The sequence below is a fragment of the Akebia trifoliata genome, chromosome 4 (assembly GCF_017979445.1).
Source record: "Akebia trifoliata isolate Shusen 1 chromosome 4, ASM1797944v1, whole genome shotgun sequence".
Taxonomy (NCBI): Eukaryota; Viridiplantae; Streptophyta; class Magnoliopsida; order Ranunculales; family Lardizabalaceae; genus Akebia; species Akebia trifoliata.
The window spans coordinates 5,132,646-5,149,505 of record NC_141378.1 but is presented as its reverse complement, the minus strand read 5'-3'; the positions used below and the strand labels follow the sequence as shown (position 1 = coordinate 5,149,505).

Below are 16,860 nucleotides of genomic sequence, written 5' to 3'. Positions count from 1 at the left end.
AGTCTGTGACTCAACAAACCTTTCTTTCTAAACTACGTCAGCTAATGGGCTAAGATTTTCTTTCTTATTAAGGGTCATTGGGTGGGCCTCACGTAGATTATCAATTTGAAAAGAGAAACCTTTTCCTTGATACCTTAATAAGATTTCCAGCCTTATTAAGAGTCATTTTGCTCAAAGAATCTGGATTGTGTGCACTAGGAAAGAGGATTGAAACCCTCCTTTCAAATCCCAATACATGCCATTTAAGTCATAATCCAAGGAATTAGTTCTTAAATATCTCCTTTTAAAAAATTTCTTGGATTATGACTTCCATAGCATGCATTGGGGCGTGGGAGGAGGGCTTGAATCTACCACTTGTTATGGTTTGTGGAGCTTGATAGTACATGTCAACTTGATAGTACATGTCAACAAGGAAGTACTCTAAATTTTATCAATGGTATTTTCGTAATTTTGTTAATATTATGTAAAATCCTAGTTAGATTTCTTGAAGTATTTATATATCTCATCTTGGTGAAAAGGTGTAATCTGTATCTACGAGTTTTCACTTCATAGTGGAATAGGTGTGATCCGTGGACGCACCTTAATCTTGAGGGAATCACGTAAAATCTCTATATTTTTTTGTATGATTACATCTTGTATTTGTTTTTTAATTCGTTTTCGTTATTTATTTATACTTATTTTCTTAACCACCCTAGGTGCTACGATCCACACTCTTTACTCAAATGGATGACGACATGTCATTAATCCAACACCACAACCATCTAATTTTTTTGAAAAACTCATATAAAAATGCAACAATCAGGTCTACTCGATAAATCTCTCTTTGTATTAAATACTTTTTACCTGGATCAGTGTATTATAAGTAAAAGTTAATGATTTAGTAGCATTTCTCTTTAGAAAAATTAACTTGATTTTTGAACCCAACAAGTTGATTCAAACAAACGACAAAACAAAGATAAACTCCATTTTACAATTGTTGTCTGATTTTCCTTTGGACAACAATAAGATTTAAATAAGTTTATGAAAGAGACAAGCTTTGAGTCAATTCTTTTCTTTGCCTTTCCTTTCGACAACTATAAGAATTAAATAAACTTATGAAAAGACAAGCTTTGAGAGTCAGTTTTTTTTATTTTTTTTGATTTATTAATGAAGAAAAGGAAAAGAGGAGACTGAGATAGCCCCAAACAACAAGACAAGAAAAAATAACAAGGAAAGGAAGAAAGAAAGGAAAAAATACACATCCGATGAGATGCACTTTGAGAGTCAATTTTCTATCTAAATGAGAAGGCCAATGCATAACACACCTCATATGATTAACATGGCAAATGCTAGTCAGCCAGAATACTTAAAAGTGGGAAATGTGGCACATTAAGCCACACACACTGATGGAATTGAGTTGGACACCAATTATGAGAAATTATGCGTGCGTGCATGCATGCCATGCTTTGGAACAGTTTTTTAACTGCAACCCACGATTAATGCTATCCATCAAAGAACAACGATTTGCTGTTAGAAATGTATAGGATAAATTTCCAAATAATAATCAAAGTTTTTAAAAATATTGGAAGTGTTATATGTGTTGATACAACTATCACATAATGTTGTTCATCAAATGTTATCTAATTGTCAATAGTACCTTAACTTTGTCAATATTCAACCCCTGATTTTTCAACTTCAAAACCAACCATCTTCAATCATTAAGATTCCATCTACTTTAACCTTTAAGTCAGCCAAAATAGGATTTTTGAAAAAGTAGATAATGATGGAATTTTGTAGGTTTACTACAAAGAGTCATGATAAAATGACGCGCAAACATGTACGCGGTTGACCTAACAAGTGCACAGAACTATAGATCTTTTTCCTCGGTATGCATAAGGAAAAACATCTACGGTTATGTGCACTTGCCACGTCAACCACGTACAGACAGCGTATGTGTCAACGCGTCATTTTGTCATTAGTCTTACTACAAAAGATTTAGGTAAGGACTAAATCGATTGACTGTAGATAAGGTTGAATAGATTAAATATAACATTATCATAAAGGTTGAATGATTTTTGAAAGAAAAATCACATTCAAAAAGCCTGATTTATGTTTTTTTTTTTAAGTCTTATTTTTATTCTTTGTTTTGCTCTCCTTTAAAAGTTCTTAGAAAAGGGTATGAACAATTTTTTTTTGCTCACATAATCCAGATCCACCGATCACACGCGTGTAACCGTATGTATTGAATGGCATCCCCAATTTACAAAATTACCTTTGTTAGGCTTGATTGGACACACGATTGAGAGTCTATGAGCACTGTGACGAGAAATTCTGTGAGCAAAAATCATTCAGTATGACATGGTCACTACGTTGGAGTAAAATAAGGATATGACGTGCTATATACAGCACCTTTTTGGGTCACCGATCCACAAATGTCTTCACCCTTTGATGTACATCACAAACAGTTTGTGTTGCTTGATTGTCTGGTTTGCTCGATTCAAATTTTAGTTCGCATTCACCACTCATGAACAAATCCAATTCACAGAGAGAGTTTGGCAGAGGAAATTGGGTCATTTATGTTAGTCTTAGAGAAAACGACCTAAGGGAGAATGTCAATAATTTGAAAACACTAGAGGTATCTCTAATATTTGACCATAACCCTATCGAGGGAGGGATATCTCTAATGTTGATCAAAACATGGGGGCATCTAATATTTGACAAGAGATAGGGGATACATCAAGTTCACTGATTCCTTTTGAGTTGCGATCCAAAGTGGTGTCCCCTTCCTATAACAACATACGGTGTCTACATGGTAAGTTAGGGTTGGAGATTAAACACATCAGGCTGCGTCCAATATGAAAAATGGCTAAGTTAGATGCTCAATGTGTTTTGACTCCTACTTAAATCTGTCACGTACACATCGTTCCTATGGTCGCCTTACTTGATCCTGTTTCTTTCACAAATCCAATTTGTTTTGTGCGGATTTATGGTACGGTAAGTAGAAGCAAATTTGGTAACATGGGTCATTTTGAATGTTTTACTTCCAAGAGTAGAAATTATCCATGCGAATGTGACGGCAAACTCCATATACAATCAGAAATGCAATAGAAATACTGGACACAAAACACAATGAAATTTACATGGTTTTGTTTTATATGAGATGAGAGTAAGTCATTAATTTTGGTAACAGTCATGCTGGAGTGACCTCAAGATTGACCTCAATTCACACTTTGCTGATGTCGAGGTGTGCACAGAACCATAGATGTTTTTCACTCGTATTTAGAAGCAAAGCAATTTATTACTCTTATAAAACACTGATTTATGTAAGTTTTCTCCTCCCAAACTGAAGCAAGGTTTGCACCATCAAAGGACCTTCCAGCAGAGTTAAATCTTACAATCTCTTACTTGGTTCCAGGAAAAACAGTAAGTTAAATCTTTTAAAACGAACTATATTCCTTTAAATTTTCATCCATATTGGAATCTAAGAATGGATCATGAAAGCACAAGCCACCAACCACTAACCACACAAACATCAAAACTAGAAAAACCCATTACCAGTGAAATGAGAGTTTGAAGCATGACCTCAATTGGGATGAATTATTTTATCGAATTCTAGACAATCTAAAGTCCCTCCACCATATAGAGAGAAATCTACCATGCACATCAAAGAATAGTAGTTATGTAAAAGAAAATCATTCACGAGCAACTACAACTACCTGTTTCCCAATGTTGCGGCCTTTGAATAGTCCAATGAGAGCCGTGGGTCCACTTTCAAGGCCTTCTGTCGTATCCTCCACGTACGTTATCTTCTCTTCCTTGATGTACTGTCGTGCCAACTCTAGGAATTTGGGATAGAGATGATGGTACTCAAAGACCATGAATCCTTCCATGCGGATGCGCTTTGTGATGAGGCAGAACAAGTTGTGAACCCCCTCGGGCTGGTCAAGGTTGTATTGGGAAATCATCCCACACACAGAAATGCGACCATGGATTCTCATGTTGAGCAGGACTGCATCAAGCATCTTACCTCCCACATTCTCGAAGTATATATCAATGCCTTCAGGAAAGTACCTGATAGATTGGACAAACATGACGATTATTTAACTTTTTTATTTGCTAACTTTTGATGGGTAAGCTGGGCTCACAACTTCGAAGTTGCATTGCAATGTTTGAACTTAAAGAAGAACATGGTTTCTCAACCAAAAAAAAGTGATAAAGCATCATCATTTTTAAGAACGATGGGTTGGGATTATTTAAAAAGTTCTATATAATAAAACACAACAGTGGACCCCACATAAAGGGGGATTAATTTAATATTGGTATGGATCTCGAGGAAAACTTGTAACTTTATTGTCTTTCCGTTACTATTACTTTCCAAGAATGCTCTTCCAACATTATTGTCTTTCCTCCACTAAGATACCCCTCCAACTTTATTGTCTTTCCTCTCTTACTCCCTTTTCCAATGATATGTCTCCAAATGTTTTGCCTTTCCTCTCCTAACCCCTTAAACACCAAAGAGGATGCCCATGACTGCCGGTACGGACAAACTCAGGTAGGATGATAAATTTGTACTCCACTAGATGATAGCATTTCAGCAGTATAATAGAGAAAGATGCCTAAACTGGATCACAGCTAAGCAAGCAAAAGGATATGGGAATTTTTTGAACAATTGTAAATATAAACAGCTGACTAGTTATTATTGTAAGGATGATACAACTATCAATTATTTTCAAAAGCAAAATATGGTAATCTTCTGATAAGATTAATGGTATCATAGAGATTCTCACAGTCAAGTATAGACATTGACCTTTTCAAAGCTGCATCCAAGTCAGGCTCTTCTTTATAGTTGAAAGCCCCATCAAAACCAAACTTGTTCTTCAGCAGATCAACCTTAATTTTCACAGAAGGAAACAGGAAGAGGAAGGCCATAAGAGATCATTTTCATGATTACTAGCATTCTATCTAACATGGATTATCTTTGCTGTGTTTAATTGGATTCTTGGGCTGGCAAACTAGATTGCTGAAATGAACTTGTGTATCTATCTCTTTTATCTTTCATATTCATTTTCATTTTCATTTTTATTTTTGCTAGAATATGTACTACTATTGCTTATCACCGGAAAAAGAAAGGAGAGAGAATGTGTATTACTATTGAATATAATATATTGTGTATCAATCTATGCTACAAAGTTCTGTGATTTGAAAGGTAAAGAAGTTGTGCTTTATTTCTTAAAATCTATTTAGGAGAAGAGAAAAAGCGTACGGTATTCCCTATTTGGGTTTTTTTACTAAAAATAAACTTACAAATATGAACTTCTGAAAATTTTGAAAGTAAATACCCTGCATGGAAGTTCAGAATATTTTCCATTAAAATATTTCCTTACAGAAATTTCTAATCTTTTTGAAATTTCAAAGAATTTTTAAAATCGAACTTTTTTTAAAGTAAAACATATCAGGGGACAATTTTCTAACTTTCATAAAGGGGCCTAAATTTATTATTATTATCAATCAACATTGATTTCAAATCTCAATATTTCCTTGCTTTTATATGGACAATTCCCATATTTTCTTTTTTTTTTCCTAATAGTTGGTTTGGCATCTTTTTATGGAAGCTTTGTTTTTTTTTTTTTCCTCAGAAATTTTTTGTAATCTCACAGCTTCCGATCCATAACTTGATTTGTATTAAGCGGAGTCAAATTCTCCTCATTCCTAGATGGAAGCCACCAAATGGTGGATCCCACAGCCTATATGTAAGAACTAAAAACATCAATGCGTGGGAGACTTACCTTTTCATTGGATCCGGCACTTCCAACCACATAGCAACCCATCAACTTGGCAAACTGTCCAACAAGCTGACCAACTGCACCAGAGGCCGCTGACACGAACACATATTCTCCTTTCTTAGGAGAGCAAATCTCATAAAAACCAGCATATGCAGTCAACCCAGGCATACCTATAAAAGAGCCATGTACTACAGTTATTGAAGCATTACAAATCTTAACCACCGTAGAAAGATGAATGCCTATGAAACTAATTGTTGCTCACTGATCAGTAGACCTGCGAAAACTGCTATTATATACGAAATATTATTATAGTCCATGTTATCTAACCATGTCTAGTTAATGAACACCTCTAATAAATTATGGAATTTTATTTATTATTAGGAAAATATTTGTGTTATTTAAATTGGATGGTTAGAATTTGTTATTTGGTTCTTAAGTTCACTTTTAGGGGTTTCTTCTCTCATGAACAGATGTCATGAGATCATATGAAGGATCCAAATTGTATGATCCTCTGATGGAGAAGAATGTCAAGAACAAATGGACATTATATCCCACCAGCTTCTGGGGCCCTTGCATTTATGTGCAAGAAATTGTATGCAAGCGTCATTCACTTTCATTGAAAAATACAAAAATAAATAAACACTCAATAACAGAGTCAATCTTTCACAGAGGGTCACATTGTAGGTTATGCAATTCATCAGCAGCCAATTGATGGATCATGTAATTAATCTTAGAGATAAAACAGCTTTACGCAAAAATTTGACATAATAATGAAAAAGAACTGCTTTGTTCATCAGCACAGAGATAATATCCTATAGAGTGGAAATATTTTAAAAAATAAATAAATAAATCTACTGTGATTTGTGCCTTTGATTTAAGATTTCTTTTTCTTGTTTTTTGATATGTATAGGTTTAGTGGTTAGCATATGAAGTTGGGTTCAAATAAAAATCTATATCTATCTAATAATTATGTAAGTAAAAACTGTTTTAAGGCACCCCTGATTCTGCATAATCTGAAGAACTGAATAAAGTTCGAATTCAAGTTCAACATTTCATGGTTGCCTTTATATAAGACCATCACGAAGGAATTCTTATAATGAATTCAACTTGCATGAATTTCCATCCAATAGACAGTAAATAGTAACTCTTAAGGAATTTGGAAGAACATGCCTCCAAGTTTTACGTTTGATGTAATTGAAACTGAAAGATGCAATGTTGCTTCTTCTGTTTGAATAAAACTGGCATGAAATCTAAACTCTGTTTTATCTTCAATTAATTGGATCAAGAACCACAATGGAATTCTCTTTTCTCAATTTATAGGTCCACTGTCAAACATTCAAGATCCAATTCTACTTTAACATGATAAGACCAGGAATGATGTATATGCCACTGCATGAAGTTAGATGACACTTGACATAATTAAAGACTCCAAATATGAGAAATGTCTCAATAAAGAGGTATATTGTACATAGAGAATATTCGCCTTCATTCTACATTATTTGTTTATATATTTTAATATTCGTCATACGTAATGTGTTATCCGGTAGATACCCGAGAATCGAACATAATAAAGATTGACCGAGGCTTGTGTTGAATACAATTTCCTTTAGACAATTTTGTTCCCGCAACTTGGTGCACACGGATCAATGAACAATTGTCTCCCAAGATACAACGATCACATGCGTAGAGGCAGCACTACAATCTACACGTTTAGCAAACTGAACGCTAAGTTTGTACTCTCAAAGAATGCAGACGAGAAATCAGAATGCAAGCAATTTTAAAACAGCAAAGAAGAAGAGAAATTTTTTGAATGAGAAAAACTAAGGTCGAAATGACCTATTTATAGAATTTTAAGAGACAATGTGTCTCTTAGGAAAAGGAAGGTTCTAAGATATATAATATCTCTTGGAAAAGGAAAGGTGTATCTCTTAAGAGACAACCCAAAAAATCAAAGGAGGTGTCTTAACCAGACAAACAGGCACCCATGGAAACCAAGAGGTGTCCTAACTGGACGGTGATAGGAATTAAGAGGTGTGTCCCTTCAAAAGAAATTCGGATTTAAGTCCAAACCCAAGCCCAACATGTAAATTAGCAAAAGGGCCCTGCGATCGCATTGTGTGCCTGCACACGCATTAAGGATTTTTTGGATCAATGGTTCAAATCCTTCTTGAGCCCATGGGCCCCTTGTGCGCGTGCGTGGGCTTATCCAAGTCTCTCTCTTATATTCACTTAAGTGATATGAGAAGTTCTATATAAGAACTAGACAATTTTCTTATTCCTATCCACTGTGGGACTAAAGAGTTTCACTTATAAGTTCAATAGCTCTACAATCCACATACAACAAACCATGGCTAGTAGGGGTTGTTTGGAGCCGATTTCTCATTCACCCAAAATGGATTTTTGACAACTAAATACATGAAACTATTCTCTTCAATGAGAAGAATAAGTTTCCAAGTGGTCCCGCCTCCAATAAATTGTGGGACCCACTTAAATCGTAGCTCAAAAAGACCCACCCAATCACAAAAATCTGGAAAAAACTGCAGATTTTTTCAACATAATGTTCATGAATTAAGTAGAAAAGGCTTACCGAGAATTCCTGTATAGTAGGAAAGAGGCACATCTGTGTACTTGATTTTAAACAGGGACTCTGGCTCTGCTATGAGGCTGTAATCTTCCCACCCAGTTATCCCCCGCACCAAATCACCCTTCTTGAACTCTGGATGTCCAGAATCTACAACTTTAGCTACACCATATCCAATTATTGACTGCACAAGAAAAGTCACAAATGCAATCCTAAGACTCAGAACAAGATCCAGAAGTCGAGAATCGACTCAGATGTACAAACTTGATTTTCAACTTGTTTCCAAGTCAAATCTCAATATGTAGAATACTAATTAAGTGTTTGTGTGTTTGTTTTAAGTTTTAAAATTAATCTTTTGAAGTCCTTTTAAGTATTTGACAAAGTTTCTTGGGAACAACAAACCTAGTTAGCTAGTTAACTCAATCAAGGTCTTGGCTGGGTTGACTCAATTCACTGAATTTTAGGGTTTTTGGACACAAAAATTACAGTTAGCCAGTAAATAATTTATCCAAACATGCCTGAATAATGAAAATATAAGCACTTTTATCTATTCAAATAAACCAGTAACCTACAATCATGTTGAACCTCACATGTACCAACAAACAGAAAATGTTCAACCACATACAACAATTCTTATTCAAGAACTTTTCGATTGAGAAATATAGGGTTTTATTTATATATTATTATGCTGAAATCATATTCTCGAACCTAAATTATGTGGAATTTTATTCCGTGTTAAATATTTATTTCAAGTCCTTGGGTATCACAAACTGGGTTAACCACTTAATTTGATCCAAGTCTTTATTGCGCTGAGTTCACTTGAATCACTAAATCTTCCAGTCTCCGACATCCAAACTACAGTTGGTAGTGACTCATGACCATAGATAGGAAGTTTGGGAATCATTTGTATGTTATATGTGACTTCTTCATTCTAGTTAATGTAAAATATGCTACATGGTAAAGTTTAAATCTTTTCAGACTAACATTCGTAATGGTTAAAAATGGTCACTTTACCACAATTCCACAAATGACCATGTGTCACTTCGAGATGTAAATAATCCAAGATCCCAACCTGAGTTCTCACAATAGGTCTCATTTCGAGCATATAAATAGAAGGGACCAATGCAAATCCCTCGGAAATAATGGCAATCTAAGAAACAGTTGGAAATTTAAATTGTTCCCTAACCCAGAAAGGAAAGGAAAGGATCTCTGAAAGGTCAATGGTGCAGCCGTGCAGGTGATCTAAGGAAGAAACATGCCATGATACCAATCTAAAAATAGGGACATACATAAATAGAGGACAGAAAAAGAAGTGTTGAATACTTGTGAGACTTGATTCAATAGATGTTTATTTTAGTTTTTTTTTTTTTTTTGTTTGATGTGTGTGTCCTAACTTGGGCGTTGGAATGCAATTTGGGCGCACGTGTGCACACATGCTTGCGAGAGAGTAATTTCAGAAGTATTGGTCGACTCAAAACTGATTCAATAAGTTATGAAATTGTGTCCCAATTCAATATAATGATAGATCCATCTCCTCTACTCTTCAAACTTATTTTACCTGGTTTGTTGGTTCACTGGGTTCGAATTCAGTTCGCGGTTTGCCACTATATGTATATATATTAAAAAACTAAGTTATACATTATACAGGAACAAAATATCTAAAGATTTAAATTCTATATATAAACAATAAAATAGAACTAAAACATACCAACATGAGTAAAATTATTACATTCAATATCACTACTTTATCAAATTTAAGTGTCATATTAATCAAACACATTCAAATCCATTTTGGGCCTTTTGTTTTGTTGGTCCAAAGTTTTTAGAGAATTTAGGGGGATCTTCTTCAAGGATTTTATCTATAACTGGGATGGGATGCTTTGTATTTCTGGTGAGTAGCATCTGTTTTTAAGGTCTTGCTAGGTTGGTCACCTCGACTGGCCTAGTATTGTTTTTTTCATATGAATATATTGCTACTTATCAAAATATATATATATATATTCAAAAAAGTAATTTTTAATCTAGAAGATGATGAAAACAATTAATTATACTCAACAATTCATCAATAATGACTCTTTAAGCTGAAAATAAGCTAAAATTTATGGAGAGATTGAAGAAGTCTTTGAGGAGAAAGAAACAATGGAGGCAAGTAAAGAAATCTCTAGCTATTTCACAACGAACAGTACTTGGACAAATTTGCTAACTTAGATTCGAACAAATTCTACAGAAATCAAAACCAGAACACAAAGGAGAGAATAATCAGTCTTACAGAACCAGGCGTGAAGGAAGGAATGTAGTTCAAAGAGCTTGGTTCCCTCATTCGAATTCTCATGTAAGGATCGCAAGATAAGTAGAGATTCTTCACTAGAACTGCCTTCGATCCCTCTGGAACCTTCAACCCTATAGATTCGGTTTTCAAATCCATGTCAGTCTCCTTCGGAAAACCAGTGACATAACCTCGTAGAATGATCCGCCTGTTAATTACTTCTTCTCCTTCCGCCATTTCTCTCTGCGATTCGAATGTCTTCGAGAAACCCTAGAATCTATTAATGGCGGATTTTTATAGGTAGTTAGTTCTCTGCAAAAATTTACTGCATTTGAAAAAAAAAAACCTCTAACTAACTTGTATAACTGGAAGAGTGCTGATTTCCTAACTAGAAAGTCTTCACTCGGTCACTACTCGGCTGACGTGGCCTGCACACAGAATAATAGAAGATATGCAGCTGTGTATCCCGAGAAAAAATATATGATTTTATTTTGATGCCACGTCAGCCAAGTATTGATCCAATAAATACCTTCTAGTTCGAAAGTCATTGTTTTAACTTGCAAACCAAACCAAACACATCGTGAAGCACGAGAAGACTCGGGAATCACGATCAGCCAATTACTAATTGCACCAACTTTTTGAAGCATCCGGACCCATTAAAAATTAAAAAAGAGTCGTGCTGGGGTGACTCAAGCCGAAACCGCATATCGAACTTCGTGACATAAAAGTGGATGAGAACAGATGCTTTTTCACTTGTATCTTATGAAAAATATTTGTGATTCACATATACTTCCATGTTAAGAAATGCGATATGAGGTTTAAACCTGAGTCACTTCAACATCATTAATAAGATATCCACGAATGAGATCCATATTATTATATGAACTCATCATTATAACTAATCATTTGAAATCTCGAAGTCTAATTTATACTTATATCTATTGGAAAAGACAAAAGAGAACTCCTCTCAATTCTCCCATTTTGTATTGATTCTAACATTTAAAAAAAAAAAATTTAAAACCATTATTTCGATTGATTATGACTATAGAAGTTTATTATTATTAAAAGTTAACTTATGCCCTTAAAATACAATAAATACACTTTAGAAATTGGATTTTGCACCAAAAGCACCTTTTAAAATTATTTTTTACCAAAATACTCACAGTTTCTAATATCCAAAGTGTATTTATTGCACTTTAATGTGTGCCCACCCATTATTGAAATCTTATTCTATTTTTAGATTTTTCATTGATTTTTATTTTTTTATTTGAATTCAAATGAATAATTCTCAATAATTCAATCTAAAAGGAATAAACCAATCAAATGACCACAATTCCAATAAATAGGATGATTCACAAGTTGTAGATAGAACTTATATCTTTCCATGCATTGATCAATTTTTCATTTTCGTATTTTATGTTGTTCAAAAAAACTATGTCACTAGGATTTGTCTAACATGGCTTAAGTCATGTCGTCCGAGACCTATTGACACATAGTTTTTAGGTACAAAAAAACATGCTAACAGGATACATCTGACATGATTTAATTCATGTCAAATATGTCATGTCAACTTGACTTAACACATATTGACCTTTTTAGGATTGACATAAGGAAATCAAAAAATGTTTTTTTTATTATAAAGATTTAACACACTATTAACAAGTTCTTATTATCGATACTTTCTAAAAATATTTTTCAATGTTTTTAAACATTTAGATGTTGTACATTATAATTTTAACTCTAATATAAATCAATCCATACCATTTGCCCAAATTTTTCTTCATTACAAACACATTAAAAAGTGGAGATGATAAATAAACAAAACTATTTCTAAGTTTGATGCCTTGCAAGATTTGAAGCAATTGGTTGAAGAAGAAGATGGTTCATTGTGCATTTCTTTGTAAACAACAACGAAGATGAGTTGCAAAGAAGTTCAATTGTGTATGATGACAAAATGTGTTTGGTTGGTATACATACCATATGGGTATATTTACAAATTGGTTTTAAATTCCCGAGGAGGAATTATTGAGTGGGTGTAGATGTCTCAAAAAGTGGGTGCAATTATTCACACCCATTATGAAAACTATTATGTATAATTTCAAAATGAGTCGTGCTAGAGTGACATCAAAATTGACATCATTTCACACATTGCTGATGTGGAGTGCACATAGAACTATAAAAGTTTTTACCTAGATGCTTTTTCACTCCTATCTTGATGAAAACATATATAGTTCCATACACACATCCACATCAATAATGTGTGAAACAATGTCAATTTTAATGTCACTCCAACATTTTCCTTCCAAAATTAGTGAATCGATTGTTAATACTAATTCACACTATTTCCTATGGGATTTTGTCATTGTAGCGTCAATTTATTTAAAATAATACTAAAGTGATCTCATCACATTTTCTTGATGTGGATGTGTGTAGGAACCATAGATACCTTCATTGAGATACATGAAAAAAAGCATTTATGGTTCCTACATACTTCCACATCAGGAAAGTGCAATATGACGTAGAATCTTGAGATCACTCTGGTATGACTCATTTATTTGTAGTGTTATTTGAGTTTTGTTAACATGTGCCCTAAGGGGCACAAGTTAGTGCATTAAAAGTAGGCCTATCAACGGATAAATATCCGATCGGATAGTGCTGTATTCGAATTCGAATCCGAAATTTTTTAGCGATATCCGAATTCGAATTTGAATCTGATCGGATACCACTAACGAATATTCGAATTCGTATCTGAATAAATTATGAGATATCCGATTCAAATCCGAAATTTACTATCCGAAAATTATCCAAAATTATTTACTATTCGAACATTATCCGAAAATTATCTGAAATTTATCAGAAAAAATAAATCCTAACCTGACGAGAGAGAGAGAGAGATTTCGATTCGACTTATCCATGGACGCCGATGCCCAAGGTGAGCCGCTGAGAGAGATTCCGACGGTGACCGCGAGGGGTTGAGATCGTGAAAGACGATGAGATCTGTAAAAAGCTTTTGAGAAAGAGAGAAAGAGAGACAGAGAGAATTCGACGCCGATTCAGCCTGTCAATGGACGCCGATGCCAAAGGTGAGCCGTTAAGAGAGATTCCGACAGTGACAAGTGTTTTCGACTGAAGACGATGAGGGTTGAACCGTTGAAGACGATGAGGGCTGTCGATGTCTCGTTGAGGGTAGAGCACGATGAGGGCCGTCAATGAGGGTTGGAGATGACACGAGGGCTATCGTAACCAGATCAGGCCAGCCATAGGACTATCAATGAGGGTTGAAGACGATGAGCATGAGGGCAGAGGGCAAAGGGCAGAGGGAGAGGACTGAGTTCTGTTCGACATAACCGAAATTTTAATGTTTTATACTTAAAAATAATAATAATAAATTATTATTTTCGAATCGGATATTATCGAATTCGAATTCACCTATATCCGAATTCGTATCCGAAACGCTATTGGATATTAAAAACTATCCGAATCTGAATTCGATATCCGAAAATTTCGGATAATATCCGATTTTTTGAATTCGAATTCAGATTTTGACTATCCATTGATAGGCCTAATTAAAGACACCTTGGAAATAAGCATTTGAGGGTATTTATGTTAAAAATAACATTTTGAAAGTATTTTTGGTATAAAAATTAATTTTCAAAGTGTATTTAGAGCAACTCCAACGCTTAACTTATCCCACTACGTACCCATCCATTTTAAATTGCCATTTTGGGTCATGGAGTCTAAAATAGGGATTTCCAACATACTACCTATCCAACAACATTTTTTAATTTTGAGGTCATGGAAATTTTAGGACCCAAAAATAGATCATTCCACTTGGTTATTCATCTTTTTTTAGAGGGAAAAAATCCAGATAGTTACTTGAAAATAAGTCAATTTCAAACAATTTGAAGTCTAAGTTAAATTAAAAAAATATTAAAATATTTGTTGATAATCATTTTCAGATAATACGGTTGGAGTGCATACCCCATGAATATCCAATGTGACTACTCATAAGTAATTGATGACCCATAAATGGGTATAAGTATGGGTATCTCCTTTGGAGTTGCTCTTAATGCACCTAAACGTGTGCCCTACAAAACCTGTGTTCTTTTTATAATAAAACTAGAAGGTGGAGTCATACCTCATGGATATCCAATGTGACTACTCATAAGCATTTGATGACCCATAAATGAGTACAAATATGAAAGACTTATTTGTAATTCAAAATATTAATTAAAGGGTGATTTTGAAGATTACATAATATTTTTAAAATTTTGAAAAGTAAAAAACGTCATTATAGGGATGTGGGATTGCAATTCTTGGATTTCGACCAAAATAACTCTAATTATATTAAATCTAAATGTTAAGGTGGGGGTATTTTTAAAATCCAAATTTTGGTGTCAAACCACTTCTACTTCACCTTCTCTTATTATAATAGCACTAGAAGATGCCATGTGCAAACACACATGTATCTAAAGTGTTTATTCGTAATTCAAAATATTAATTAAAGGGTGGTTTTGAAGATTACGTAGTAAAAAATTGATAATTTTGTGATCTTGTAAACTAACCAAAGTGATTTTCAGGATGAATTGCAATTTTTATAATTTTTTACCAAAATGACCTTGATTATACTAAATTTAAATATTAAGGTGGGGGTATTTTTAGAATCTAAATTTTGATGTCAAACCACTTCTACTCCGGCTTCTCTCATTATAGTAGTAAAGAACATAAATATGACTTATAGGGTGAATTCGTATCACAGTGGTGTGGTAATATGACCACTCCTTTCACAATATTTATGAAATGTCGACGGATGTGCTCATGGTTCTAAATCTCCATGTTCTGTCTAATCTAGTCTCTCACCAATTCCAAGTTAATTTGTTTGAGTGGATTTTTTATAATAAACCATGCTTATAGTTAAATAGTTATACTTTTTAATAAAATAATATGATTAGAAAATGTCTAATCACATTATCAAATTTTATTAAGATAATAAATTTTTTAATTATTATAATTTAATTATATTTATTATATATACAAAAAAAAAAAAAAATTCAATAATTTCAAAATATTGGATGAGTCAATATTAGGGATTATTTATATTGAATATTCCGGTTGTTCTTAAACGATACCAAGATGACTTGATCTTAAAATATTTTTAGAACCACAAATTTTGTACAACCGTGCAAAAGATTTTCATAAATAAATCGAACGAATCAACTCAAAACAGAACTAATTTCATTTCGGATACAGTACTCGTGTTTGAATCGTTGATTTGAAGTTGGACTCACAATTCACCACTCGAGAATGAAATGAGTATGATTAGCTAGTTCAATTCATCTGTGCATATATAGAATTCAAGTAAGTGAAATAAAAGTAACATTAGTCAAATTTAAAAATACATAATGTACCCTAGTATGTATATACATAAGAATTATTATATAACTATATAAATAATTAGACGTATGAAAGAGACGGGAATGGATCCCCTGTAACCCATTTTTCCTGGTGCTCTTGTTCTACAGTAAATAACAACTCTGTCCTTTTTGGTCATATTTTTATCAAATTTGAGAAAAAAAAATTCAAAAAAACATTTTTTTTTTTTCTATTTGAAAATTGACAATCATGGAACACTTAAATTTAATCGACTAGATGCAACCGTCTTGATCATGTGGCACACCCGCACCTATTGAAAACAGAACTACAAAGAGCTATAGAAAAATCAGGTCATAGAGGATTGAGTGATTATTTGCCCACAGTCCAACACCGATTTGATATGTGGCGTTGATGATGCAAGTAATAAGAGAAATTTTCTCTCCCTTACCCCCAAAATCTTAATTTTTCGCTTTCAAATCTTAAAAAGTATTGTGGGATCCACATGAATTATCATACTGATAATCGAACATCACATCTTTCTAGATTTCATGAAAAAACTCATGGTAAAAAAAAAATGCAAAGTTTTTCAAACTTAACCAAAATGTTAAAAATGAACAGTTATGGAGCACTCAAGTTTGAAATTAAAATTAAAATTCAACAGTGAAAAATATATATATTTTTTTAAAATTCATATAACTTCATCCTATGCAACACTGGTATTGGAATAATTGGCTCATGTTTTTAATGTCTCAAGACAACGTGATCTAAATTTAAAAAAAACAACAAAAAAATTCACTGTAGACAGGAGAGAGAAAAGTTCTCTTGTTAGTTATGTCATCTGCACCACCTGTCAAAACGGTGTTGGGTTGTATTTGCTC

The 16,860-nt window shown here is 33.6% G+C and overlaps 1 protein-coding gene across 1 annotated transcript; it reads right to left on the bottom strand.

The window, feature by feature from the left end:
- Window positions 1-3,513: 3,513 nt before the first annotated feature.
- Window positions 3,514-10,949, bottom strand: LOC147403212 (2-alkenal reductase (NADP(+)-dependent)-like). Its single transcript, XM_086438706.1, has 5 exons — window positions 10,613-10,949; window positions 8,350-8,527; window positions 5,766-5,932; window positions 4,787-4,869; window positions 3,514-4,050 (listed from the first exon to the last, which is right to left on the bottom strand). Exons 1-5 carry the CDS (start codon window positions 10,844-10,846, stop codon window positions 3,672-3,674), a joined length of 1,041 nt encoding a protein of 346 aa, XP_086294832.1. The 5' UTR covers window positions 10,847-10,949; the 3' UTR covers window positions 3,514-3,671.
- Between the last annotated feature and the right edge of the window lie 5,911 nt (window positions 10,950-16,860).

What these genes read in the sequence shown, in the direction of transcription:
- LOC147403212 (XM_086438706.1), bottom strand. Translation starts at nt 10,846, where the DNA reads ATGGCGGAAGGAGAAGAAGTAATTAACAGGCGGATCATTCTACGAGGT. An exon ending in GTGCCGGATCCAATGAAAAG is followed by an intron (nt 4,870 to 5,765) that starts GTAAGTCTCCCA and finishes GTGAAAATTAAG; the next exon opens with GTTGATCTGCTGAAGAACAA. An exon ending in TTGGATGCAGCTTTGAAAAG is followed by an intron (nt 4,051 to 4,786) that starts GTCAATGTCTAT and finishes CCAATCTATCAG; the next exon opens with GTACTTTCCTGAAGGCATTG.